The sequence below is a fragment of the Cariama cristata genome, unplaced genomic scaffold (assembly GCF_000690535.1).
Source record: "Cariama cristata isolate BGI_N322 unplaced genomic scaffold, ASM69053v1 scaffold1413, whole genome shotgun sequence".
NCBI lineage: Eukaryota > Metazoa > Chordata > Aves > Cariamiformes > Cariamidae > Cariama > Cariama cristata.
The window spans coordinates 1,505-27,681 of record NW_009606433.1 but is presented as its reverse complement, the minus strand read 5'-3'; the positions used below and the strand labels follow the sequence as shown (position 1 = coordinate 27,681).

The 26,177-nt window shown below is 41.7% G+C and overlaps 1 protein-coding gene across 1 annotated transcript; it reads left to right on the top strand.

Annotated features, from left to right (window-relative positions):
• Positions 1–388: 388 nt before the first annotated feature.
• Positions 389–8,683, top strand: AMD1 (adenosylmethionine decarboxylase 1). Its single transcript, XM_009696347.1, has 8 exons — positions 389–474; positions 2,188–2,314; positions 3,008–3,110; positions 3,962–4,004; positions 4,101–4,245; positions 5,254–5,346; positions 5,423–5,578; positions 6,512–8,683. Exons 2-8 carry the CDS (start codon positions 2,198–2,200, stop codon positions 6,650–6,652), a joined length of 798 nt encoding a protein of 265 aa, XP_009694649.1. The 5' UTR covers positions 389–474; positions 2,188–2,197; the 3' UTR covers positions 6,653–8,683.
• Positions 8,684–26,177: the final 17,494 nt, after the last annotated feature.

Here is a 26,177-nt window from a genome sequence, read left to right as displayed (position 1 = left end):
GACTACTGTGATTGAAGTACAGTGAGATTCAACCTAAAGCGTACCTTAAGTTTTAACAATGAATTTTATCTTGATACATGTGGGATGCAGGACTTAAGCTTTTCCTGACTTGCCTAGTGAGAAGCTTGGGATTGCTGTTTTGACAGTTGTCTTCATGTGGCAGATTACAGTAACAGATCTTGAGGAATACCTAGTGATTGGGAGCCAAGAATTGGATATTGCTGTATTGTGATAGACGGGTCCTATATAAAGTCTTCGCCTTTTGTGCTCTCAGATCCAGCAACTCAAGACGAGAGCTACAGTCTTGTTTGGGCTATACTTTTTACCCAGGGTTCCAGAAAGCTTTGTTTAACCTGTTGTTTCTGCTCTTCTGTAACTTCTTCACAGGATTGAGTGGGACAAACTTCTGGAGAATGTGCATTGTTTGATCATAAGTGTGACAAAAACTGACAAGCAGGAAGCTTATGTACTCAGGTAAGCCACTAGCTTATTCTTTTAGTCTCCAAGAGGTAAAAAATTTAAAGCTGTCGTATAGGATTCACTTCGCTGAGGATCCGGTCTTGGGTTTAGATCCTGCTGTTCATGACTACAACTTGCAGGGTCGGTTAATCATAGTACTGTCATGCTTCCAGTCAGTCGCAGAAATGTCTCCATAGTTATCAGTGTTTGTCCTTTTTCTTTAACTAAAAGTATTAAGGACAGAGCTGTAGTGTTTCTGCCCCTGATTGCTGAATTTTGTCCGGGGATAAAAGTCTTGCCAGTCAAAAGGTTTAGGATTATTTGAGCAGAATAGTGCATGTAGGTGTCACTCCTAGATCAGCAGAAACTGTATCAGTAGATCGGCTTTAACTCCAGATAATGCGATCAAATGGAACAACTCTTGCAGCTGAGCTAAGGACACATGTAAAAATGTAGCTTTCCTGAAATCTTGGAATTTTTGTGTTGCACAGCAGTTAGTTGCAAGGACGCTGCTTCTGCCATGTGTTTTTCATCTTGCAAAGCTTTCGTGCTTTTTCTACATGAACTTTACAGACACATTGACATTCTCTGTTTTACTTCAGATTACAAAAACTGAAGCTTTTGTACTCTGAAAGGCGGCCTTGAGGACAAGGTTGGGCTAAGAGCAAGCTAGTCAAAGAAACTGTGCTGAAGTCTTGTTTTCGCAAGCTTCATATATTTAAAACAAAGTTCTGAAAATAACGTAGTTTGTTTCACCCAGGATATAGTTGTAACTTAACCTTGACTTGGAATTCTTAAACAGCATTCCAAATTGAGTTAGTTATTTAAGTTAGACTTCTATTCCCACTAATGCTCAGATTGGTATACATGATTAAGATGTATAACAAGTATCTTGTTATACATGATTAAGTGTTCTGGATTTAGTATCAGTGCCTATCTCCAGTTCAGTGGGACTGTAGTTGAGTATCTGACTTGCAGAAATCAACTATGCATAAACTGTATCTCATGCAACAGCATTCCAAATTGAGTTAGTTATTTAAGTTAGACTTTTATTCCCACTGTTCAGTTACTTGTTATACATGATTAAGTGTTCTGGATTTAGTATCAATGCCTATCTCCGGTTCAGTGGGACTGTAGTTGAGTATCTGACTTACAGTTTATGCATAGTTGATTTCTGCATCTCATGCATGAGGTGTATCATATAGCTGTGCCTGTACTCCCATTATGGGACTTCCTGGTCCTGTGGACAGGTGTTGACTTACTACTTTTCAGTAGTCAGAAGATGCAGCCAGACAACTTTTGAAATTCTCTTAATGTTTTTGCCTTTTTTGAGTTCACTTTCTCATAGGCTTTATTTCAGCTGAGAAAGTCAGATTTCAAGTTTGACCCTGTTCTGTGTCTGGGTTAAACTAAATTGCATGTCTCTTGTGTACCCACGTCACAGCATGTTTGTATTGAATAGATTGAGGATATGTAATGCATGTAGTGTCTCTTTTTATGTAGCGTGGGAGCTGTGTAATATCACACTTGCAGCAGGTATTTGTTTTGGGAAATCATAATGGCTCTCAAATGTTAGCTGAAGTCTGTTGATTTGATCCACTTGCCAAGCATGCTTATGTACCATGTGCTGAATGTTCACTTACAGTAATGCATTTGGTTGGGATAAAAATCAAGATTTTGTTTTATGTGGAGCAATTAATATATTTTTTAACACATCTTTTTTTGCAGTGAGAGTAGCATGTTTGTCTCCAAGAGACGTTTCATTTTGAAGACGTGTGGTACCACCCTCTTACTGCAAGCACTGGTTCCCCTGTTGGAGCTTGCTAGGGAGTACAGTGGGTTTGACTCAATTCAGGTAAGGTGCCGAAAATGCTGTATCTTCCTTAGAATGTACAAAAAGCTTTTTGCTAATTTTCAAATTCATTGATTTTATTAAATATTCTGAAACTTCCTTTGCCATTTATGTATGCTTCCCATAATGGGATGATTGTAGTAGAAGATTGCTTGCTCTGCTCTACGATTTAGCCTTCTATTTGCCTCTGAAAGGATGCTAACTTACAAGCCAAAAATGCTGTATCTTCCTTAGAATGTACAAAAAGCTTTTTGCTAATTTTCAAATTCATTGATTTTATTAAATATTCTGAAACTTCCTTTGCCATTTATGTATGCTTCCCATAATGGGATGATTGTAGTAGAAGATTGCTTGCTCTGCTCTACGATTTATTTGCCTCTGAAAGGATGCAACTTACAAACACTATTGTGCTGAGTTAAGGTTACGTAAGGGTAAAAGACTTCCATGCCCATGTTGTTAGTGCTGAAGTCACTGTTTTCTTGTGGAAAGTAGATTTGGAAGAAAGCTGTCTCCTGTAGCTTATAAATTAAGCTAGGAATAACCATGTGCCTCTGAAGTAGAAATACAGGTAGCAGCGTTTCGACAATGAAAACTTAGGTCCTGTGAAAGCTTATAATAAATGGTTGCATTTTTCTAGATTTTTAGATTCAAGGGTGGATATAGTAGGTATCTAAGACGCACCTTTATTTTTTTCAGAGCTTCTTTTATTCACGTAAGAATTTCATGAAGCCTTCCCACCAGGAGTACCCACATAGGAATTTCCAGGAAGAAGTGGAGTTTCTTAATGAAATTTTCCCAAGTAAGTTCATGAAACTTCAGCAAAGTTGCATGGCTTGTGTGAAGCGTTGATGTGAGGTGAGAAGTGGTATAATACGTACAAGCTGCCAGGCCATTCACTCAGCAGTCCTTGCAGTTCTGCAGCCAGCACAAACTTTGGCTGCGTAAAAATCAAAAGCTATAAATACTTTCTGAATTTCTGACACAAACTTGCCAAGATCAAAATTTAAATCATACTAAGCTTGACACTTAGCACCTTGTCTTAACTGAGGTCATCTTCAGACTTTCAGATGGAGTGTAGTAAGTCAGTCTGCAGAATCCAGCTCTCACTAACCCTAAAAGCCTCATTAAAAAGGTAGGATAGTAATTTACATAACTAACGCTGAAGAAAAATGTAAGCTTTTCTTAGCAAAATCACTACACCAAAGATTGAATGTAAACATTTAGTAAAATTTAAAACCTACAAGAATAACCATGAATTTTAACTCCTGGCAGAACAGTTTTTTGAAGGAACATGGAAGCTGTAGTACTTACAGGAGTTATTTGAAAATAAATGCTAATAGGAGCATTAAGCAGATGCTTAGGAGTACTAGGGTTTCTGTCTGTGCATAGCCAGAGCTGTAATCTGAATGGCCTGCTAGTAGGCTCTGAACTGGGTTGCCCAGACCACCTTCTGAGGGGGCCTGTTTGTTGTGATGTTGGCTTTACATTCCTGAAGTTAAATCACTGGTTATTGGATACACATGCCGACTGGATCAGTGAACCTCTTTTTTTCTGTGAAAGACTTTTACTATATTTAAATATGAAAGGAAGCTAATTCTATGCAAAGAATCAGCTGTGGTGCATTAACTGGAGACTTTTTGTCTTGTCTAGATGGAGCAGCTTACTGCATGGGGCGTATGAATTCTGATTGCTGGTATGTATGTGAAGACTTTGAAATCTTTGGGGCTTACAGTAGAACTTAACTTGGTGCTGCTAATATTTATTACATATGTGATTTGTATTTATGCAGGTACCTGTACACCCTGGATTTCCCAGAGAGTCGGATATCCAATCAGCCTGATCAGACACTGGAAATTCTGATGAGTGAGCTTGACCCAGTAGTTATGGACCAGTTCTACATGAAAGATGGTGTTACTGCAAATGATGTCACTCGTGTATGTTTGCTTGAAAACTAAGCATTTGGGGGAATGGTGGACATTGGGCAACAAAATACTTTGCTTACCATTTAATGCAAGGTTTATTTTGTGATAGCAAAGATCTCATAGAAAATGTCAGGTTAATGTTTTGGGGGTAAAATGGATTTAACTCTAGAATGTTTTGGGGAATATAACTTTACATTTTCAATGCCCCTGCTTTAATCTATTGAAAGGAGCAATTTGCAGTGCTGTGGGTGATTGCAAGCTTATTCTCTGAAGATGGGGAATAGGAATAGAAACCTCAATTGACTAACTTTCACTGAAGGATTGAAATTCGGTGGAGTAAGACTTAGGCTGAAGATAATGAATGCCAAAGGAATCGAGGTATCAAAATTAGGGTTAAATCATGGAGCTATTTGGAGAGTTGGAGGAGCTGGATTTAAGGCCTAAGCATAACTTGACAGTTTTGCTTCCTTTTTCCAAACGGGAAGTTCTTGTCACATGAAGAAGTTTCTCTGACAAGTACATTGACTTCTTCTGGTTTTCCATCTTAGGCTTTGATTCTCATACTGTATTTGCTATTGAGATTTGGCTGTAGCTCAAGTACTGTGTGGGAAATCAAAGTGCTTGGGATTGTGCTTCATTCTAGAGTATAAAGAAGTATATTCTCACTGTGGAGTAAATGTAAACAGCCTTCACTTTGTGGATACGGGTTGAATAGGAGCTTCACTTTCAGTTTTAGTTGCAGAAACAATTATGTTGTAGAATTCTAAGCTGTTCCCTTGCCTTGAAGTTACGCAGCTCGGTTCTGTAACTTGAATACAACTTGGCACTTGGTCACTTGGTAAGTGACAGGATGCGAAGCAAGTTCACCCACAGTGGTACAAGTTATCAAACCGACTTGTTATTGGGAGAATTCTGGTGTCCTGTCCCCTAAATTGGTGTTTATTCTGCCTTTGAGTTAAATCTGAACAAGTGTAAGGATGTGTGATAAACTGAGTGGTGTAATTTTAACTTCTATTTCAGATGAGTGGAATTCGTGACCTGATACCAGGTTCTGTTATTGATGCTACAATGTTCAATCCTTGTGGGTATTCAATGAATGGGATGAAATCGGATGTAAGTTTTACGCCTATTGATAATTAATATTAAAATAAATAGTAATTATTTGGTGGTAATAATGTATTTTTTTCAGGGAACTTACTGGACTATTCACATCACTCCAGAACCAGAGTTTTCTTACGTTAGTTTTGAAACAAACATAAGTCAAACCTCTTATGATGACCTGATTAGAAAAGTTGTAGAGGTTTTCAAGCCGGGAAAATTTGTGACAACCCTCTTTGTTAATCAGGTGAGTTGTCTTGTGTTAGCTTGTCAGCTAGTGAAACACATATAGACACAAACAAAGCAAGGCTAGAGATTTTTACTTGAAGCATTAGTAGTTCCCAGTTTGCCTCTATATTTAGATAGTAAAATTACTCTTCAGTATTTCTTTGGCATGTACTAAATCTGATCTCCAGAAAACTTAAGAAATACTAAGTAATAAGACAGCCCAGTCTCAGTATTCCAACAACTTCCTGTGCAGTTCTGTACGGGCATAGTTTCTTGACTTGGCTGCAGCTGTCAGTTGTAGAAGCGCTGCTGTTAACGATGATGGTGCCAGCCAGCTAAGCGTAGAATGATAGAACACTTTTGTTGGAAGGGACCTTTAAAGGCCATGTAGTCCAACCCCCCTGTCATGGGCAGGGACATCTTCAACTTGATCAGGTTGCTCAGAGCCCCATCCAACCTGGCCTTGAATGTTTCCAGGGATGGGGCATCTGCCACCTCTCTGGGCAACCTGTGCCAGTGTTTCACCACCCTCGTAAAAATGTCTTCCTTTCATCTAGTCTAAATCTACTCTCTTCCAGTTTAAAGCCATTGTCCCTTGTCCTATCACTCCATGCCCTTGTCAAAAGTCCCTCCCCAGCTTTCTTGTCGGCCCCTTCCGGTACAGGAAAGCTGCTCTAAGGTCTCCCGGGAGCCTTCTCCAGCCTGAACAACCCCAACTCTCTCAGCCTGTCCTCACAAGAGAGGTGCTCCAGCCCCCCGAATGGTTCATAGAAAAGCAGAACCGTATGTAGAGAGAATTGCTGCTTGGGATTGAAACTTCCTGCAGCAGTGTCAGGCATGGGTTTGAAGCATGTTGGTAACGGTATCATATAAACTACACAAAATACATACTGTGGTAGTCCATCTCTAAGTGCAAGTTTAAAGAAGTAACTTTTTCTTTTTTGTTTTCTAGAGCTCTAAATGTCGTACAGTGTTTTCTTCTGCCCAGAAGATTGAAGGGTTTAAACGTCTTGATCACCAGATTGCCCAATTCAGTGATTATAACTTTGTTTTTACCAGTTTTACAAAAAATCGCCAGCAACAACACAGTTGATTAAGAATGAAGAAAAAGCGCAAAAAGAAATCCCATAGAGAAGGTGGTGGTTGCTTTCTAGTTAATGATTCAGGGGGCCATGCTTTCCACTCCCGCCACCTTGTAGTTGTGGAAAGCCCTAGGTGTAATCATAGTATAACCATTTTGAATTGTATGCATTATTATATCAAGGAGTTAGATATCTTGCATGAATGCTCTCTTCTGTGTTTAGGTACTCTATGCCACTCTTGCTGTGAAATTGAAGTGCATGTAGAGAAATCTTACTGTATGAAACTTTACAACACTTGTAAAAATGATTCAGGTAGAATTACACACAGTATAGTTTTTCTCCAGGTATCACCAAAAATTCCCCACAGACAAGGCTTTCGTCCTCATTAGACTTCAGCCTCAACCTACTCACTGGGGACAGTTCTCTGTTAAAGTGTCACTCTTTTTTAATCTATGTTGTGCTTTCAATCTAAAACAGTTTTTGACAAACTTTTATGATTTCTAATGAAACAGATTCCTAATTAACACTTTCCTGTTTGAAGAAAGTTCTTAAAACAGTTACAAATTGTTTTGCTACTACAGGTGATGGTTGATTTATCTTTAAATCAGACTGACTTTTCATGCTCTGATAAAGCTTACAGGAATTAGCTCAGCTGTGCTGTAGCACTGGGCTGATGCATTGGTCTTTCACCTTTAGAAATTTGGGTATCGGTACTAATGCAGGTTAAATTTCCTCTGACCTTAGCGCTCATTTCTCTGCCCACATCCCCACGCTGTCGTACGGCCACACAACGGCAGAATCTGAAGAAGGTCCCAGACTTGATAGGGGAAGAGCTGAGTCAGGACACAAGTGCTTTGGCATAGTTGTGTGACAGCTTTGCAAAGTGGAACTTCATATTGGCACCAGACGTTTCCTTTCCTAATCACCAGTTATGTCAGACCAAGAAGCTGGTCCTCGAGCACTGGCAGGTAGATCTAGTGAAGGAGTGGAATCTGCCAGTCTGGGTGTGTTGATTTGGTTTGGATTATTCTCAGTAAAACCTGTGACCTACCACTCCTGACTAAAGAGTGCTTGTAAACTGGTCCAGTGTCTCTTCATTTTGTTGTTCCAAGCAAAGCTAATGCCTCTATCTTGTGACAGTCCTGTGACATTGTTGTGCATGTGACTTATGTTGTATTTGAGTGTTGTGACTTCATCTGTTTTTCCTCCTAATTACTAAGGTGGTTCCTCTTACTGTGACTTGAGGGCATTATGTGAAGGCATAGAACAAGAACTGTCAGGGACACCTGGACAAAAGTGAACTAGAACGCTATTCATAGAGCATGAATAAGTGTGTAATTCAAAGTCACTTTAATGGCTATTGGCTCAAATGCAGGCTTTAAAGAGCTGGCACACTTTCAGCTATGTTTGCAAATACTGGGATTTTAGCAGCTGTGAGACCAGCATGTTAACTACGAAATTGAGATTATTTTTTTCCCCTTTTGTCCTTGCAATGTTTTGACTCTTTCTGGTTTGACACAATGGTTTTTTGTTCCTTCTGTATTTATAAATGAAGCACTTTTTCAGTGCTGCTAAACTAAAGTCTGCTTGGTTAGAAATCAAGTGGTTGGGACATTTTGATTTTTTTATTTTAAGCATGTTGTTGAAGTTCTTTACCAATGTTATCAGTTACATGCTGTAAATGGCACTAATGCTTTTTGGTGTTAATATTGAGGACCAATATTTCATTGATTTTTTTTTTCTTTTGTTCTCAAACATTGTCCCAACTGACCTGACATTTGTTGGCTTGAGGTCCTTTAAGTAGACTGAAGATCCCTTTTCAAGTAATACCGAAATACATGTTTTACAAATAGAAGCATAAGCCTCGGCTATACAAATGAAAGCTGTTGAATGGGTTACTGAACTTATCTAGGGTGATCAGGATGGGGGAAGTATGGTGTTTATAATTTCTGTGGTGTTAGACTTTGATCATTTAAAAATATCTGTACCACAACTTAATGCTTCAATAAAAGTTTGCTTAAATTGTTTGTAGTGATGATCCAGCAATTCTACCCTTCACACTCTTCATGCTTTTTGGTACCAAATGGTTTAATTCTGAAATAGATTTATGTGTTTCTTGTCCTAAATTACTTAAATTAGCCCTTGTAGGGGATGCCTCTCAACTGTTAACATGTTGGTAGTTTAAAATGTGACAGCATGTCAAAGGAAGCCAAATGAAAATGTAATGCTGTTCTTGAGGCTAAAAATGTTTGTCTGAATGAACACACAAAAATTTGAGATTTGCTGTCTTCATCTAACCTGTATTTTTTTTCAGCATTAAATATTTGACATACTCCTCTGAATTAAGACTACTGCTGCTTCTGCTGGTCTTAAGTAACAAACTCCAGCATACATTTATGGTTCTTAAGCTTAGACTGACTTTGAGAGTTCAAGGTGAAGTTTGTCTCCAGATAAAGGAGGCATGTGCCTAATCTGGATAGTAAACTGGACTAGGAATGTCAGTGCTAAGCAGATGCAACCAATAAAACTGAGCCTTCTGCCATTCTGTGTGATCAGTCCTGCTGGAATAGCGGTGGCAGTTTAACCGTACCTGCAAAGTTCCAACAATGCTGATATCCCCCAAAGTCACCAAAGTAGGGAAAACTTGTGTTTGTGTTGAAGACCTAACTCCTTTAAATTGGTCATGGCTGAACACAGGTTTCATTAGTGACCCAGAACCTATTATGTGATGCTAGACTTCTCTAATTGTGCTTTGGATATTAAACAGTAACTTCTAGTTATTGCGGGTACTGAACACTTCAATGAAGAAATTCCAGCTTATAGCATCAAGAGATCCTGTCTAAGTCTCAGCTATGACAAGTTAGCAGGAACCTGCCTCTGAAGGACTGTCTTCTAGACTGACCTCCACAAAACTGAAGATTCATCTTAACATTTTTCTATTTTAACTCACTTTGCCTGAAGTTTGTGGGTTTCCTGTAAAATTACTTGTCATCTTCACATTTTTCATCTCAGGAGTGTTTATCAACAGTACTCCTTTACAGTAGCCCTTCTCTCCTGTAAATGGTGCCAATAACTGACATGAGAATATGGTATTTACATAATCCTGTCCGTTATGGCAACACAAATGCAAAGCTTGTGGTAGTCATTAGCTGTGTTAGACATTTCTATCTCTCATAAACCAGTGCAGAAACGGAACTGGCCGCAAGGCCACATGCCCACCTCATTTCTGTTGATAAATCAATGGGGTAACCCCTGTACAGGGGTAGGAAGGGCTTCCTGTAAATCTCTTCCTGTCAGATTAATCCCTCGTGGGTTTGTGAGTTCCAGCTTTAGTAATCTTGATGCCACTGAGGAAGGGAGATGATGATGGTTGTTGAAAAGCTGGAGGGTCTCATCTTGGACTGCGGGGAGGGAGGGAGATGGGCAGACTGCAGAGAGCAGGAGTAGTCCAGGCGAGAGGAGAAGGCAGTTCGTGTGTCTGAGCACCCCAAGGTGATTTCGACACGGGGGAAATGGAGCTGCTGCCACCAATGGTGGTGTCGAGCCATGTGAATTGGCAGAGAAGGCCACGGGGTTTCAGCGTTAGGCCTCCACCGTAATACGCTGACACCGCAGGGATGAACCTGCTCTGGCACTTGGATCGGAGCGCAGGATTGCTGTAGGAACAGGTCCTGGCCATCAGTGCGGCTGCGTCGGTGGTGCAGGAGTACGGGTTGGGAGAGCAATGTTAGAGCTTCCTAGGTGGGGTGGTGTAAACTGGGGTTTCCCTGGTGGTGGTCCTGCAGGAATGCCACCGGTGCCTAAGGGCACAGGGCTTGGAAACGGTGTGAGGCTGTGCTCCAGGGGTGTGGAGTTCTCCCAAGCTGTACAGCCAAAACTGCCTTCGAGGTGGAAAAAATTGCTTCCAAACAGATGATGCGTACTCTGAAACCTGTAGAAGCGTTAAAGCAGAGCCTGTGGCCGAAGCCTGGAAAGAAGAGGATAGTTCAGTGCTGACCTGTCCAGCTCCCGTGTGACCGCAGTAACGGCGATTCAGTAGAAAAGTTAATGAACATCTGAGAACTGCTCTGACTCAGCTACACGGAGCTGGGGAAACGGCAGCCACCTGTAAAGGAATGCAGAGAATCGCCTGCATGTTCTTAAACGCACTCACGCAAAAAACACTCCAAAGGTAGCTATGGATGAGCACTCGGAAGAGAACGCCGTTAGAAAGCTGCTGAGACAGGCCTTTCCTGGCAATGTGTGCCATTTGAGTTCCAGGTACATGTTTAACTTCAGGTTAAGTTACACTTCTTCATCCTGCTTCCTTTCGTACTGGGGTTACTGGTGGTGTCGTCTGTGGGGCATCCTGCGTGTTGCTTACAGTTCTGGCAGGCCTCTGCAGTTTGGGGGAGATTGGATTAGGATAAAAATTGCTTGTAATATTTGCTGTTAGTATTCTTCATGCCCACGAGGAAGCACTGCTGGAAAGGAGGTTTAGCCAAATTTCAAGTTAACTGTTGGGTTTTCTTCTATTTCTTGTTATACGCTGTACTTACAATACCAGAGCTGCTGTTATATTTAATAAAAAAAAAATAAGAAAAAAGCAGGCCCTAGAGAGTCTTGCTTCTGCAGCTGAGCGCCATATCCTGATACAAACTTTACATTCTCTATAACATGCTTAGTTCTGTCTTTGGCAACTGCGATTAATTTTAAATAATGTATAGAAGTACAATATGTAAGGTCACATTTAGGCACATGAATACCATAATCTCAGCATTTTTCATTCCTGGATTAGCCAGAACATGAAACCGCACTTTTGCTATTATGTAGCTCCTAATTTGCCAGCTTTACCTAATCCCTAACTTGAAATTATGTATTTCACATCATTCCTGTTATTTTCCCCACATACCTTTTTCTAGATATATTGATCCTCTCAGTCCATCACTCTAAATTTGTCTTAAAATATTAGGGTTTCAAAACAGCATGCAAGGCACCTGCCCATCTGAAGACACGCACTGGAACTACTGCTTTTGAAGTCAGAAGAACCCCGTTAGCCCTGGGAGGAGCCGTCGAACTGGATGGTTTGTGACCTTCCCAGGCACGCCAACCGGGGAGCAACACGTTCGGTGGCTGGTGCCCATTCATTTAGCAACTCACAGGCTTCTACGGTCCTAAATGCAACCCAAGATACACACAGTGCAACTTTTTCTTCTTCCTCTCCTTCCCTGCTATCCACTGAATTGTACTTTGCTTGCTCTTAAAGAGTTGCAGAAATTTAATTGCAATAAACAGGAGTCCAGGTACAACTATCAGATTATCTGCAATATGTAACCTAATATTAGCTGACTTGCAATGATGTTTAATTTTTCATTTCTTTAGCAACATTTGAAGATTTATGTACTTAGAAAACAAACAAACTAAAAAATTCATTTATGGTATGCAAAGTATTTGACCTCAGAAAGCCTAAATTAGAAATCCATCTGATTTTTGAGATATGCTTGCACTACCCATTTTACTCGATTAACTGTCACGTGCAATGTAACGGACTCAAGTATCACCCGTTAAATATATTGTGCGTTAAATCTGTAGTTACTGGCACATCAATTACTGTAAACTCATAAGCAGCAGCATGGGTTAGTTAGGATAATCTTTTTACTAGGGTAGCGAGAAGATGTCTGATGCAAAACCATAAGGCATCTGCACCTTCTGATGTTCTTTCTGCATCCATTCGAGCAGCGGCACAGGCTGCTCCAGGTGAGCCCCGTAGTGCCGGACCGTCTTTGAAGGCCTCGCGGCCAAAACCGGCGCCGTCGGTGAAGGTGAGTTAGGAAAGCAGCTGCCTCCTCTTCGTGGCTTCTTCAGTGGTTCGCTCCAACGTGAAGCTTTCACGAGGGGTGCAGTGCTTGGTCTCAGTGATCCGGTTCACAATATTCAATTCGGACATCGCCGGTTAAAAACTGCAAGTTACCCGAGCTGCCGGTAGCCTGCTTATCAAACATGCCTGCTTATAAAAACAAGGCACAGCAAACTCTGAAATAAATTCAAATTCCAGAAGCTGTGTGGAAAATCTATCCAAACGTTAGGAAAATACTGCTGCTGTCGCTTTGCTGTTCAGTTTCCTCCAGTCTTGAGAACAAGCGTGTGGCGGTAGAAAACAATGTACTCCTCCCAAGCTGCTTTTATAATAGATAATTAAATATGAGTTCATTCCATGAGCAGAACTTGCAGACACCTATGTGAAACTTCATGAAGCCAAACCCTGTTCTCTTGTTTAAAGAAATACACTCCTGAATATTAAAACTGAAAAAAATTTAAACATGTATTCTGTAAAATCTTTTTCAAACAGTTGAATTTAGAGTCTTAAGTAGCTCAGAGTACTCTCTATGAAATTGTGCCCTCACTTAACTCGGGGCTTGTACTGCTGTTGATTGACGTGGAAGGGATGGGCACCGGGCAGTGAACTCCGACGAATATTTACTCCTGTAGATTCAATCCCAGGGAACTCCATGGAATGACGTGTATGGGGGCATGTTCCATAATGGAATTGTAGCTCAGTGCTACAGCCCTCAAGAACATCTTTCAAATTTCACATTGGTGTCAAAAGCAATGGTGCATTTTGAGTAAGGTGATCCTTGGCAACTGTAATTCAGAAAGGCAAGGGGACTTTAAAACAAACTTCCCTAAAAATAAACATAGCCTTTTGACTTTGAGAGTGAATAAACTGATAGCATTACTGTTAAACCTGTTTGGCCACTTAAATGTCTACTGAATCATAGAACAGACTATCCCAAGTTGGAAGGGACCCATAAGGATCGTCAAGCCCAGCTCCCAACTATTAAGCCACGAACACGACCAAGTTCCAGTTCCACAGACTGCATAGCTGTTAGGCAATTGCATATTACAGCTCATCTTTCTGAGGCCATTTTTTTTTTATTTGGTTATAACGTGATTGTGTTATTTCACAATGAAAAGGAAATTATTGTGCAAATGGATCGCTATAGGATCGCTGCTTTATAACTGCAGCTCTGTCGATACGTGCCTCCGCGTGAGAAAGGTGCAAAGTTCTGGTTTGAGTTTGCAAAGTAGCCCTAGAAATGGAAGGTCTGACTCCACTGGTCTAATTCCCACCTGTTAAATTTCATTGCCTTACTTTATGGGCAAAAGTAAGGATTTGGTACTTGGTTTACACTTAAAAATGCACCGCACCCACAAAGCTGTAAAAAGGGAAGAGCAAACCAGCATGGGATCGAGCAGAGCTGCTGGGAGCAGTTACAGGGCTGAACCCCAGCCCCTCTCTGCCTGCAGTCCTGCTGCAGACAGGAGTTACACAGCCGTAACGGAACAAGACAAAATCTTCTGTGTCCGTTTTTCTTGCTCGTGAACTTAGAGCAATATGGTGCCTCTTCATCATCTGCCTCCTCCAGAAGAGGCACTGGCCTCTGCGCCCGCCCGAGGCTGTTCTTTAAACCCGCCGTGTGACCGCTCCATCCACACGCCGGCCACCGCAGCTTACAGCCACCTCCAGGCCCTCAATTCGGACGTGTTTCTTTCCAAGAGGACCTTACTGTGTAGCTGTCAGCTTCACCAGACTCATCTTTAACAGCACCTGAACTTAAGGGTTAGAAAACGTTCAGCCAAATACAAGGTCAGATTTCCAATTACAAAGTTAGAATCCAGGCTATAAAAAGGTAGATAAAACTAGACCGTACTGAGCTGCAAGGTTCCTTCTTAGCTGCTCGGCTGTCTTGCAGCCAGAATCCCTAACAGCCTGGGCAGCAGTAACACATTTTTCACATTATTTCAGGATGAAACTTAAACCTAAGCGGAGGGCCGAAGACCTTGAGGGCTGTTCTCTAACGGTGACCCCCTCCGAACTCGCTGTTGTCTCTTTGGCAAAGAGATGTCGCCCCTGCGTTTAGTTCATGGTGCCGTTCTTCAGCAAAGACGGTGCTGATGCCTTAGCTGAGAGGAGACGGAAGAACGTGGTTTTGTGCAGTTATTAAAGCATCCCCAATACTGTTACAATACCCTGCAGGGCACGTAGCATAAGGAGTACTCATTGTATGTGCATTTGATCAGACCTGGAGATTTGTGTTCTTCCTACGCTGCGTATTGCCTCAACCCACATTATTAGCCAGGTTAGAGACGGGATGCTCTGTCCGAACGCTCTCGCGCGTAGCCCGCGCTCGCCAGTTTTAAGAGTCCTTACAGACCTGCGTGTTACAGACACATTCAGATAGACAGTGCAGAAGTTGGGGGGGTTCTAATTCTCAAATTTTATTTAGAGCAAAAACCTGATATAAAAGTGTTGATAGAGTTGCTGATTTAAAGACAGACCAGATTTACGTACTCTCCCAAGCGGTTGTGAAATACAATATGGGGCACGGGGGCAAGGGGGAGGCAGACCACCAGAAAGATAAAGAAAATTACTCGTTCGCGTTACGGAAGGTCCATCTCACCTGGCGTGCTGTAGTGAAAGCTGGCGTAGATCAGAACAAGACAAAGCTACAAAGCCCTCAGGGTGTAATGGCTGAAGCAACCGTGCCTACAACTGAGCGGTACTGCGCAGGACGCCGACAGGGCTAGTGAAAACAGTAAAGCAAACAGCCATCCTTGTAATTGTACTCTTCTATGATTAATATTGGTTTTAATGTTAGTATTTCGTTTGTTCATCTGTGCTTTCGCTGTTCTTAGGCAGATAATCAACTGTAAATTCATAGGGTTTAATATTCTAGTTTTAAGCTTGGTAAAAAGTTTACTTGCAGCTGTACTGTGTTGTTAAATGCCATGACATGGAAAAGCTGAACAATTTATATTTTGCCTTTCAACTCTTCCATTCAGTGTGCTGCTACATAACAGGAAGATACATTTTCTGATTACCTGCTCTCTTAACACTGTAATCTCTTAAATACTTAATTCCTGAAATATTTAAACTATGCAGACCACCCAGAAGGGCTGAGCAGACAAGTTACAAACCAGTGATTTTTCTCTTCAACTCCTCATGTTACTACGTCAAGCAGTAGGTAAGAAATGAATCAGCTACTGAAAAAAGCTATCCATTTTTTATTTTTCATCAAGAAAATACTACAGAGATGCACAGAAACCACATTTAAACCAGCTTTCATAAAACTGCCCTACCTTCTTTTTAAAGAATTGTAATCCTAGTTATTCTTACCAAATTTGGACAGCTGCCATTTTGCTGAGCCACTTCTCAGTTTCTTACAGTAACCAACCTTGACTACAGGATTCTCGTGTAAAAGCTGACCCACAGATTACGTTTGTTTCCTGATCTTATAGCTCTCAATCAAGCAAAGGTAGGAGAGCACTTCATCTTATATAACATAAATATACTTCTTTACATGCTAGAGAAAGATGCTAGTAGTGTATTTAAGGAAGGCACGTTATTATACATTTGGTTAAAATCTGTTGAAACCTACGTATAATTACAACCACCGCTTGTCCAGGTCAAGAGTTCTCAAAATATGTCATTATCTAAAATAAACACGTATACGAACCTGTTCAGAGATCAGAAGGGTGTAAGTGGAGGGTACTGGTTGGTGTGAGGCTGTCTGTATTCATGTGTGCATCTGTTTGTTAGAGAGAAGAACTAACACAGGAATAGATACAGAAGGAACAGAGAGACAGGCACAGAAGGGCTAAGAAAAAAGAAAAGCGTATAGATAAAACTATTAGGTCGAGTGCTAATTGAAAAAGAGTGGAAGCTCTGAGCAAGCTAAGTCTCTGCTGGATTCCTTCTGTGTTCAGAGAAGCAGGACTCTGTATACTGGTTTTCTGCAGTATTTATACAAATCCCTGGGGAATGCAAAAGGTTTGAGAAAAAGGAGAAATAAATCACAAAAAATGGATAGTTACAGAAACAGATGGTCAGTCCATCCTGAATGTCTCAACATATTCTATTTTTTCAGGTTATGTGATGGTGACTCAAGAAATGAATACAATCTCTGTATTCCAAATGTAATAGATATTTTTGATACAAAATAAATACACACCTGTATATATTTATATATAAATATGCAAACTATAAACAAACACACAAATTATAAACAATTCTAGAATACCATTTTTGTAACAGTTCCCCATTCCTTACTTTGGAATCCTTAATTTTCAAGATTGTTCAATACTCTGAATGGACTTTAAATTATTTTGATCACTCTGTCTGCAAATCTAACCAAATTGCCCTCTAGGAGTAGAGCCCAGGTGCTGAGACAGTGCAATGTGAAGTTTCTGTTATTCCAGGAACCCTACGTCCCATACAATTTTTTAATGGACATCCATGCTTCTGCAGAAAGGTATCTTTTTATGCATCCTGGGACAGAAGGGGAAGGTTTGAAGTTAGGCCTTTTTGCAGATGCTGGATCCTTCCTTCCACCACCACAGGGACCCTATAGGAACCTGAGGAGCGGTTGCCTGTGTGCTGCTGAGAAGACGAGTATCACGTGCGTCTCCTCCTCAAGGAACGCCCTGGGTGCAGCCAAGCTCCCAGGGAAGAACACAGCACAAAGCCCAACTGCAAGTTGCCATACAATCCAGAGGAGACAAGCAGGATTTCACTGCACCGATAAGCATCCTGGAACACAATTAAATCTGGCATCATCTGAAACCACCCAGGAAGCCAAGCCAACTGTCTGTACAAACTCTTTAAGGATCACATGGGACTGAGACGTGACCTATAGCTCTTCATCTTGAAACCTGGACTTCTAGTGCGTCGGTAGGACTGCCCGCAGGAATGGAAATCCTTACTCCTTTCACCATCTTGTAAACCAGTTACACAGGATGGAAATAAGGATTGTCTGCTTCACTTGACAGAAGCACCCGTGGCAAGTTGTTAGAAAAGCTGGCGACATGCAGAGGCTGAATGAAATGACCCTTCATTAGTAATTACCCCGACTCCCCAATATAATGAGGATTCTTTTGATAAGGCTACATAAGAATAAATAGATGTACCCTAAATTAGGTCAAGCGATCTGAACTACTCACCCTCCTCTGAATAACCAAAATGACACTGATTAAGGTCACCAGCCTAAAGAGGTAGAGCTTGAATCTTTTTTGAAGTTTTTTGCTGCCTCCAGCAGTGAAAACACTCATTATCGTATTTCTTGTTTCAGTGCTGTGCTAGGGTGAGTTTTCTAGTTTCTAAAATTCTGGAGAACACTTCCTGAAAAAAACGATGCGGTTGGGGAATTCCAGAGAAGCAGCAAAGCCAACAAAATTAATCATTTACTGCTGGGCGCTGTAATCTCTATCTGCTAACGTGGTAGGAAGAGTCAATTGGAATAGCATAGCAGGCAGCAAGAGAGAAAATTATTTGTTGCTTTTAGTCACAAATTCAGGGCTGTTGCCTGCTAATTCTGAGCTGATGAGAGAAACTGAAGTGAAAGAGAGATGTTGGCAGTGACCACTGTTCTTGCTAGCAATGCCAGATCTGGCCATTCTGTAGCTCTTGCCAAACACACAGTCCCTTGTTCCAGACCAGTCCAAAGCTGGACTGGTATCAGCAGAATCCTTCCATCTGGATTGCTCCCAAAAGGAGGATGACAGAAGGCTATTTGTAATGCTTGCGATGCTTTGCCTTGCCTTTTCTGGTTTACAGAACAGCGATGGCTGAATGAGCTTAAAGAAAGGGAGATGCTGCCAGTTACACATCGTTACGTGTTTTAACACTCAATACGAGGGAGAGCAAGTCTAAGGTGCTGCTCTGTAGCTCCTACAATGGGAAAAACTTCCCTGCTTCCAAGTGACTGGGCATGCTTTCAGGCACAGTGGAAGTGTACTTTATTGTAGAACTATTACTTAAAGACAGAACATCTTGCTTTTCAGCATAATATCTTTTAAAAAACTGTCCTCTTCAAAAATATAGTATTTTGGTATCTTAAAATTGGTACCTGGTGGCTTTTTCATAAGAACATACGTATCTAAACACCAACATAAACTTCTATTTGTTAAAACAGAAATATCTTACCTCTTTGGAGGGGAATGCTGAGCCCGTGACAGACAGCAATGATGGACCTTACAGCTAAGATGTTCAAGTCTGACATTTGGAATGCCATGTTGGAGCTTTTAAGGAGGATAAAGCAATAATATCAGATCGAAATACGGACACGACAGTATAAACTTTAAGGCATCTTCTCTCATCTCCTATAATTCTGTTGCTCAATTACAGTGTGAAGGCCCCCGGCAGATAAAGCAGTCCTTAATAACAATCTTTTTTTTTTAAAAATCGTCTAACACATGTTCAGATGAATGTACTTTAGCAACAGTCACCATTCAATGAATAATATTTTATTCAGTATAAACTACTCAGAATGCAAGAACTGCAATAAAAAGTTATGAGTTACAAAAGAAGATATTAAAAGCTCAACCACTGGGGACTTAGTACTAATACAACACATGTCTGTAAGAACAGAAATGGGAAAAGAAAGTCCTAAACTAATAATGTGTAGAGGCTATAATATATATGTGTTGCTGCCGACTGTAAAAGGTGATCCTGAGTGTAAACAGCATGCCTTCAGAATCTCCAAGAGAGCAAATAAAGAGAGCTAAAAAGGCCAAGGCCAACAGAATTCAATATTCTCCATTTTCATTATAGACTTGTATAGAGTGGCTCAAGTCTATCCACCATTCAGAAATCCACAAGAGAAGGTATAAATCCTTCCATTCTCAGAGCAGATCTCTAAAGTAAAAAAAAAAAAAAAAAGAAAAAAAGAAAAAAAAAACAACCCTCACATCAGCAGTAAGTACCGCTGAGGCATTTTCAGACAGCCAGTAACTCCCTCCAGCACTGCCCAGGTCCAGTCTGGAATCTGAGCTGGCAATTGCATCTCCCTCTCTCAACTGCTTGCTGGGAAAAAACAGCTATGCTTCCCTGCAAATGTAAGTCATAAAGGATGGTAAGGTCTGCAAGCCTTAAGGCTAATAGATCTTTGGTTTTTTAAAAGATTGTTCACCTGCTTTTCCAGGGGGGGAAAAAAAAATAAAATTATTCTTTTTAAAAAAGATTCTGCTCTGGTATAGTTTAGAAATCAAAAGTGTACATTCCTAAATCTTGAAAATATCATGAACTTACTGTAAACTAAATGAAGCAATTGTCAGCATTGACTTTTTGTTTTTAATGAAGGCAAAAATCTCATTGACAGCTGCTATAGAAATATAGAGAAATTCTCTCAAACGTCACCTCCTGACCTGCATTTCGCACTAGCTCACAAACAGACGCAGTCACGTCTTTGCCCTATTCGGGCTTTGAGCCAGCTGGACGTAAGACCAGCTTCTTTCCAGAAATCATGTGGCCACATTAGCAGAGTTGTGAGCCCAAGCTAACGTGTCCTGCCTCGCAGCCAGCCTTGTTAACTCAGGCTCAGCAAGAGCCTTGTTAACTCAGGCTCAGCAAGACCCAGCGCACAGCTACACAGCCGCAAGGCTGGAGAGAACGCGTCCTCGTCCGCGCCCACCCACGTAGACATACCCCGAAATGACCCTGGGCATTGTGTGCTGCAACAAAAGCTATTTTTAAGAATTAGTTCTCCAAATAATTGCACTTTAATTACATAATACAAACCACATTCGAAATGAAGCAACAACATCTTACAGGATACGGTCGTGTGAGTTTGTGTCAACATAGCCGGAACAGCGTGACACCTAAGCATGTCTATGAATGAACTTAAAAAAACCTGAACAGATCCATTCACTTGCTTTATCTAATTTTTTTTCATTATTATTGAAAACACATACAAAAATTTACATCTTGTCCTGTAACAGGAAATTGATACTCTCTGGAATGCTGCTACGTTTAGGAAGAACTTCTTCGCTGTAAGAGTCGTTAGGGATTGGAACGGGCTCCCCAGGGAGGTGGTGGAGTCACCGTCCCTGGAGGTGATCAAAAAAACGTTTAGATGTGGCGCTTCGAGACATGGTTTAGTGGGTTTAGTGGGCACGGTGGCATCGGGTATACGGTTGGACTTGATGATCTTTGAGGTCTCTTCCAACCATAACGATTCTATGACTCTATACATTGCCACCTAATATTTGTGACCATGTCATTTCCATTGTCGCATCTAAAGCATTACTCTCCTCTTAAAACAGCAATACACGTAAAACATTTAAAAACATCCAACTGTCACGGGAAAGATTATCATGTTGCATTGGTTGCCTTACTTTCCAAACACATTACCTATCAAACCACAAGGCGAATCAGGAAGGTAAGAACTACTGAAGGAATGTGGTCAACCACGACAGTTTCCTTCTTTCTGCTTTTTGCTCCTGAGCAGGACGCAGGACTCCTCAAGCAGTGGCAATGGCAAGCGTGCCTTCCTGCAGATTCAGGTCCTTCTTCCCCATCCATTACCCTCCCTTCCTCTTGAAGACAGAGGCAAGACATGCTGTCAGTGGGTCAGTGCACCCGCTTTGCATCAGACCAGGCCAACACAGCTCCTCAAAATCACCTTCCCAATAGTTTGGAAGTCATTCACAACAGTACTTTTCACAGTCTTCCTACACGGAATTGCTAAAGAGCTCAACAGCAGCCTTTCTCAGGTACTGATGCCTTCATGAGTAAAAGCAGTAATTGCAAGCTTACCAAATGTCCTGGTACATTAACTGACAACGGGATCTTCACAGGGATTTCCACCTCTTGTTCTGGCACCTGCTGTGATTTATCTACCGTGTTATACTCCTCTGCTTCTGTACAAGAGACAGCTGAGTTAAACAGCTGGAATGAAAAATGAAGCTACTAAACAGAATTTAGGGTTCACACGAGGGTTCATCTTTTGGGCTTAGCCAGCTCAGCCTGGTGTCCACAGCAGGAGCCATCGAATGAAGAACACAAGTTTGTACGGTGTGCTCCCAACCCTTGTCAGCTCAGTTGGGTGTCCTCAGCCTGATATCATTTGCCCATTTTATTATCCCCGGTGGATCCTTCCTTCAAGTACTTGTCCAGTCTCCCATCGTGTTGATGTAAATTTTTGCCTTTACAAACCTTGGGAAGGAATCTAACGGGTTTACTACCAGTTTGGTTTGCCATTCTGAACCAAATTTAAGAGCCCAAAACAGACACAAACTGAGCTAGATCAAAGATCCACCGAGCCAGTACCCCTGTCGCCTAAACCAGGCCATAGCGAATGCCTGGGAAAGAGCAGAAGAGCAGGCAGGACCAGCACGCAAAGGTATTTCACCCTGTAAATGTCCTCAGCCTTCAGCCACCTCTGGCTCTGGAGTTCCCCAGCCAGAGAACGGTTGCAATTCACCTGCCGTTTTACCATCCACTCATTCATGTGCTGACCTTCACAGCAGGCTTTCATTTTTACAACCCTGAAAACACAGTGTTATCATCCAACTTCAGTACCTTACTTTCCACTGCTTTTTTTTTTTTCTTCTTTTTAAATAAAGAATTTAGGGATGTCTTTAACACTACAAATTCCCATGGAAATCCACTAATGATCTCCCTTCGTTTTGAAAACAGACTACTTTCTCCTACCCTTTGTTTCCCACCTTTTAACCATTAATCAATCCATAAGAACAACTTCTTATTCCTTGGCAGCTTAGTTTCTTTTAAGAGCCACAGTCTGCAGCACTCTGTAATGTGATCAGATCTTTATTTTGGTGCAAGAGCATCAACCGCAAGTGCATTAAGATCACTATTTCAGAATGGCTCTTCCATAAAAACAGTTTGAAGTGGATCATGCACGATGGTGATCAAGAATCAAGTCCAGAGTTATTTTCTATCCTGTAGGTTCCTTCACTAGTCACTCGAAGAAGCCTAAGATGTATGGCACCAAGAATTGGAGTCTCATGACTCCAATCAGTATGATGTTTACCTAGAATACTCAAGAGGACTTAAGACAACCTTTTCTTTTTTGATTTCCGCTTTTACAGTGCCTGATTTTCCTTATCAGGAAGCAGTTCCCACCATCTAGGTTCTACAGTCCTAGCGAGATGCATTTCCTATTTAAAATTCATATAAGTTGCCCATTACTTGGTTTTAAAGATATATTTCAACTCTGATTTGACTCAACATCCTCTAGCAGTGCAGAAGGCTGTTTTCACCTTCCCTACATAATTTATACCTGGTCTTACAGTGTTTATCCTCCTTTCCTCAAACATCTAACATGCACAGTATCGCACTATCCCAATTTAATCTAGCTATTCTTCTTCTCCTATTCTGGATTTGGGGGTTTTGGTGTTTATGGAGGTAGATTTTTAGTACTTAGAGACAAGCACACACAGATAACTGAGTCAGCGAATCCTTCTGTTGGTTGTACGACTGGACCTACTCGTTCAACTACTCTTCACTATTTCCTACTTCACTTTTGTCAGTTCTGTTCTGTTCTTTGAACATATAGAATGCATTTATGATTTCACCCACGTAGTATGAACTAACATTGAAAAAGTAATATTCTAACACCTTGTAGTAATATCACAGTAAGAAAAACAAATTCATACAGCATTTACCCTCAGGCTTCAGCAATAAGATTCTTACTTTTTACACTGGGTGAGAAACACTTTCTGTAGGTCAGTGGGCATGCCTACAAAAGGACTGAACTACCAGGAATTCCAAACTGCTGCCACGTTACACCTCAGTAAAAGCCTACTGAATTAAGACTCTGATGTTTCTGATGCAGATTGACCAGTAAGTATTTTTTATTTCCTGCACTGCAAACCACTTTGGCAGTTCTTGAGATGTGTAAAAAAATGCTTTTAACAGCACTTCACTAACAAGCAAAGCGGTGTTCATGTACAAGGAAAACAAAACACAATTCAATAAAAATATTTCACTTTATTAAAAAGTGAGCCCTGGGAGCATTGATCAAAATCAGTAAATAAATACGAAACAGAAATAACCTTCTGTTTTTACATAATTGTACGCAAAAAAAAAAATTCCAAGTGCTTCTTATATCAGTTTGTTTTAAACATACTTTAAACAGACAGGCCAGCTGAGATTAAATAAGAGCTTGGCCTGAAAAATAATGACTCTTCCCAGTGACCTTTGAAGTCAAGGGCATTCAACTTGCTTTCAGCCCAACAGGAGTAAGAATTTACATCTCGGTATCTCAAATAACTGATGCCAAGTAATCTGAGGTCACGTAAAAATTCCAAACATTAACATTTCATAAATTAGGAAGTCAATTCTATAGATAGACATCCCCTTCTGATCCAGCCAGACCACAAATCACATCATTTACTCCCTATTTGTTACCACCTGCTCAGAAGACGGTCGCCTGCTGGTCTCTCCTGGGAGGGACTCCAGCTGCAGGACTCCACGCCGGACACTGCGGCAGGTCCCTCCCAGACCCAAGGCACGTTCCTCCCTCGCCCATGCAGCACCAAGTGCCCTCAGGAGGGTCCCACTGCCTGCCCCTTGTACACCCCAGGACGGACAGCAGCAGCAGACCACTCCTCGCTGGACGGAAGGAGGAGGCGAAGCTCTGAGCCCACAGCGTGCAGGAGGCGGCGTTCATTACTTTTAACAGCTAAGCGCTTTTCCCCCCCCCCCGAGTACAAGATAAGAAGACAAAACGAGCCTCTTCAAGGAATCTTGGTGGAGTCCCACGGGACAGGGCCCTGGAGGGAAGAGGCGGCCCCAGAGCCCCGCTTAATGTTTGAGGATCACCTCCTCCGAGCTGCCCATCCCAAGGAGCAGGAAGTCGGGCAAAACTGTGCCGATGAACAAGGAGCTCCTCGCCAAACACACACAAAAAGGAAGCGCAGCAAAGGTGGAATCAAGAACCTGTGAGGAATACAGAGAGGTTGTCTGAGCATGCAGGGGTGAGGTCAGGAAAGCCAAAGCCCGGCTGGAACCGCAGCTGGCGAGGGGTGTCGAAGACAAGGTGGCGGCCTTCTGTAAGTACACAGGCGGCAAAAGAAGGGCCAGGGAAAACGCGAGCCCACTGCCGACTGGGGCGGCGGCCCTGGTGACACAGGACTTGGAGAAGGCTGAGGTACGTAGTGCCGCCTTCGCCTCAGTCTGTATTGGCAAGACCGGCCTTCAGGAACGATGGGCCCCAGGGACCAGGAGAGAAGTCTGGAGCAGGGAAGACGTACCGTTGGTGGAAGAGGATCAGGTCAGGGAATGCTTCAGCAAACTGGACATACCTCAGTCCGTGGGCCCTGACGGGATGCACCTGATGGACAACTACTGAGGGAGCTGCCCGATGTCATTGCAAGGCCACGCTGGTACAATCTTTGATCCATCATGGCGACTGGGAGAAATGCCCGTTGAAGGCTGGGCTGGCAATTAAAGCGGATGACAACGTGGTAACATTTTACTGAGTCGTCTCTTCTGACATTCACAGGCAATCACCTCTTGTCACATCATCAATTTTAGTTGCACTTCCAATTTAAAATAAGCCTAGAAAGTACAACACCCTTCTCCTGAGGCAGTCCAATCAGCAAATAGTACAGATATGTACACTACATATATAGTGCGTGTGTGTATACATGCACATATATATGACCTACTATCATTTTCTAAACACTATGTTTTTTCACTACATAATACAAAAGGTTTTCAACCAGAGGCACTTACAATCTAAACAGATGGACAAAACTCAAGACTCTACCTTACCCTGAGTTTTTACAAAACATTTAACCTCTCACTTATTTAGACTAGTGCCAGGGCCTCGCAAAGAAAGTCAGTGTTCAGGAGGGAATGGAGAAAGGGCGACTGCATTCTGCAAAAGGATTGAGAAGGAATTCCAAGCATGAAGATAAATATCAAAAGAAAACGTAAAAATGAGAGAAAAGAAAAAGCCAGAATTTATTCATTAATTTTCAGTGAACTTTCTCCGATTTCCTGTAATGTACCTTAACTGCAATAACATTTATCTGCTAAAATAGACAGTCCAAGTCTCTAATCTATGAACTTCCACAACTAAAATTTGCAAACTACAGGGCCGAAAATAAAATACCCATTAACATGCTTAGATTGCAAGTGAACCCACCGAAACTACTGCATAAATATTACGTATGTAGATCTCAAACACGATCATTTATTTTAAATTTATCATTTGGTCGTCACCGACTCAAACTGACCTAAGTGCCACCGAGGTACTTGCCTCCGGCAGCAGGCATGCCTAAATCTGTCCAGGCACTGACAGGATTGTTAGCTGAGACCTCAGAAACCCAAACCCTGGATCCTCAAAACGTGTATTTCCATATTTATCTCATCAAGCAGTTCAATCTCCCTGGCAGACTCTGAGGACAGTCTAGAGACAAGTTGTTGAAATACTCTTGTCAGGATATGATAAACCAAGGCAAACCACGAATGCCCATGGGAGGTTTAGCCTGACAATGAGGCAGCCTCTTTTAAAATACATTTGGCACTAATGCACCAAAAATTTCCCGTCGTCCAACTGCATGCCCTGACTCACGGTAACGAGGAGACTGAGGTGACCCCAGATGCTGCGTGACACTTGGGCTGGTATAAAAGCAAACAAACGTACGGGCTGCTTCATTAGCAGTTCCTGCCAGTCTGGGATCTACACAGGCTGATCTGGCACACGTTTATGTTCTTGTAAGGGCTTTCTCTAGTTTTACAACCTCCTC

Coding starts and splice junctions, on each gene's coding strand:
- AMD1 (XM_009696347.1), top strand. CDS start 2,198: ATGTTTGTCTCCAAGAGACGTTTCATTTTGAAGACGTGTGGTACCACC. Junction 3,111..3,961: donor TCTTAATGAAATTTTCCCAA/GTAAGTTCATGA, acceptor TGTCTTGTCTAG/ATGGAGCAGCTTACTGCATG. Junction 4,005..4,100: donor CGTATGAATTCTGATTGCTG/GTATGTATGTGA, acceptor GTATTTATGCAG/GTACCTGTACACCCTGGATT.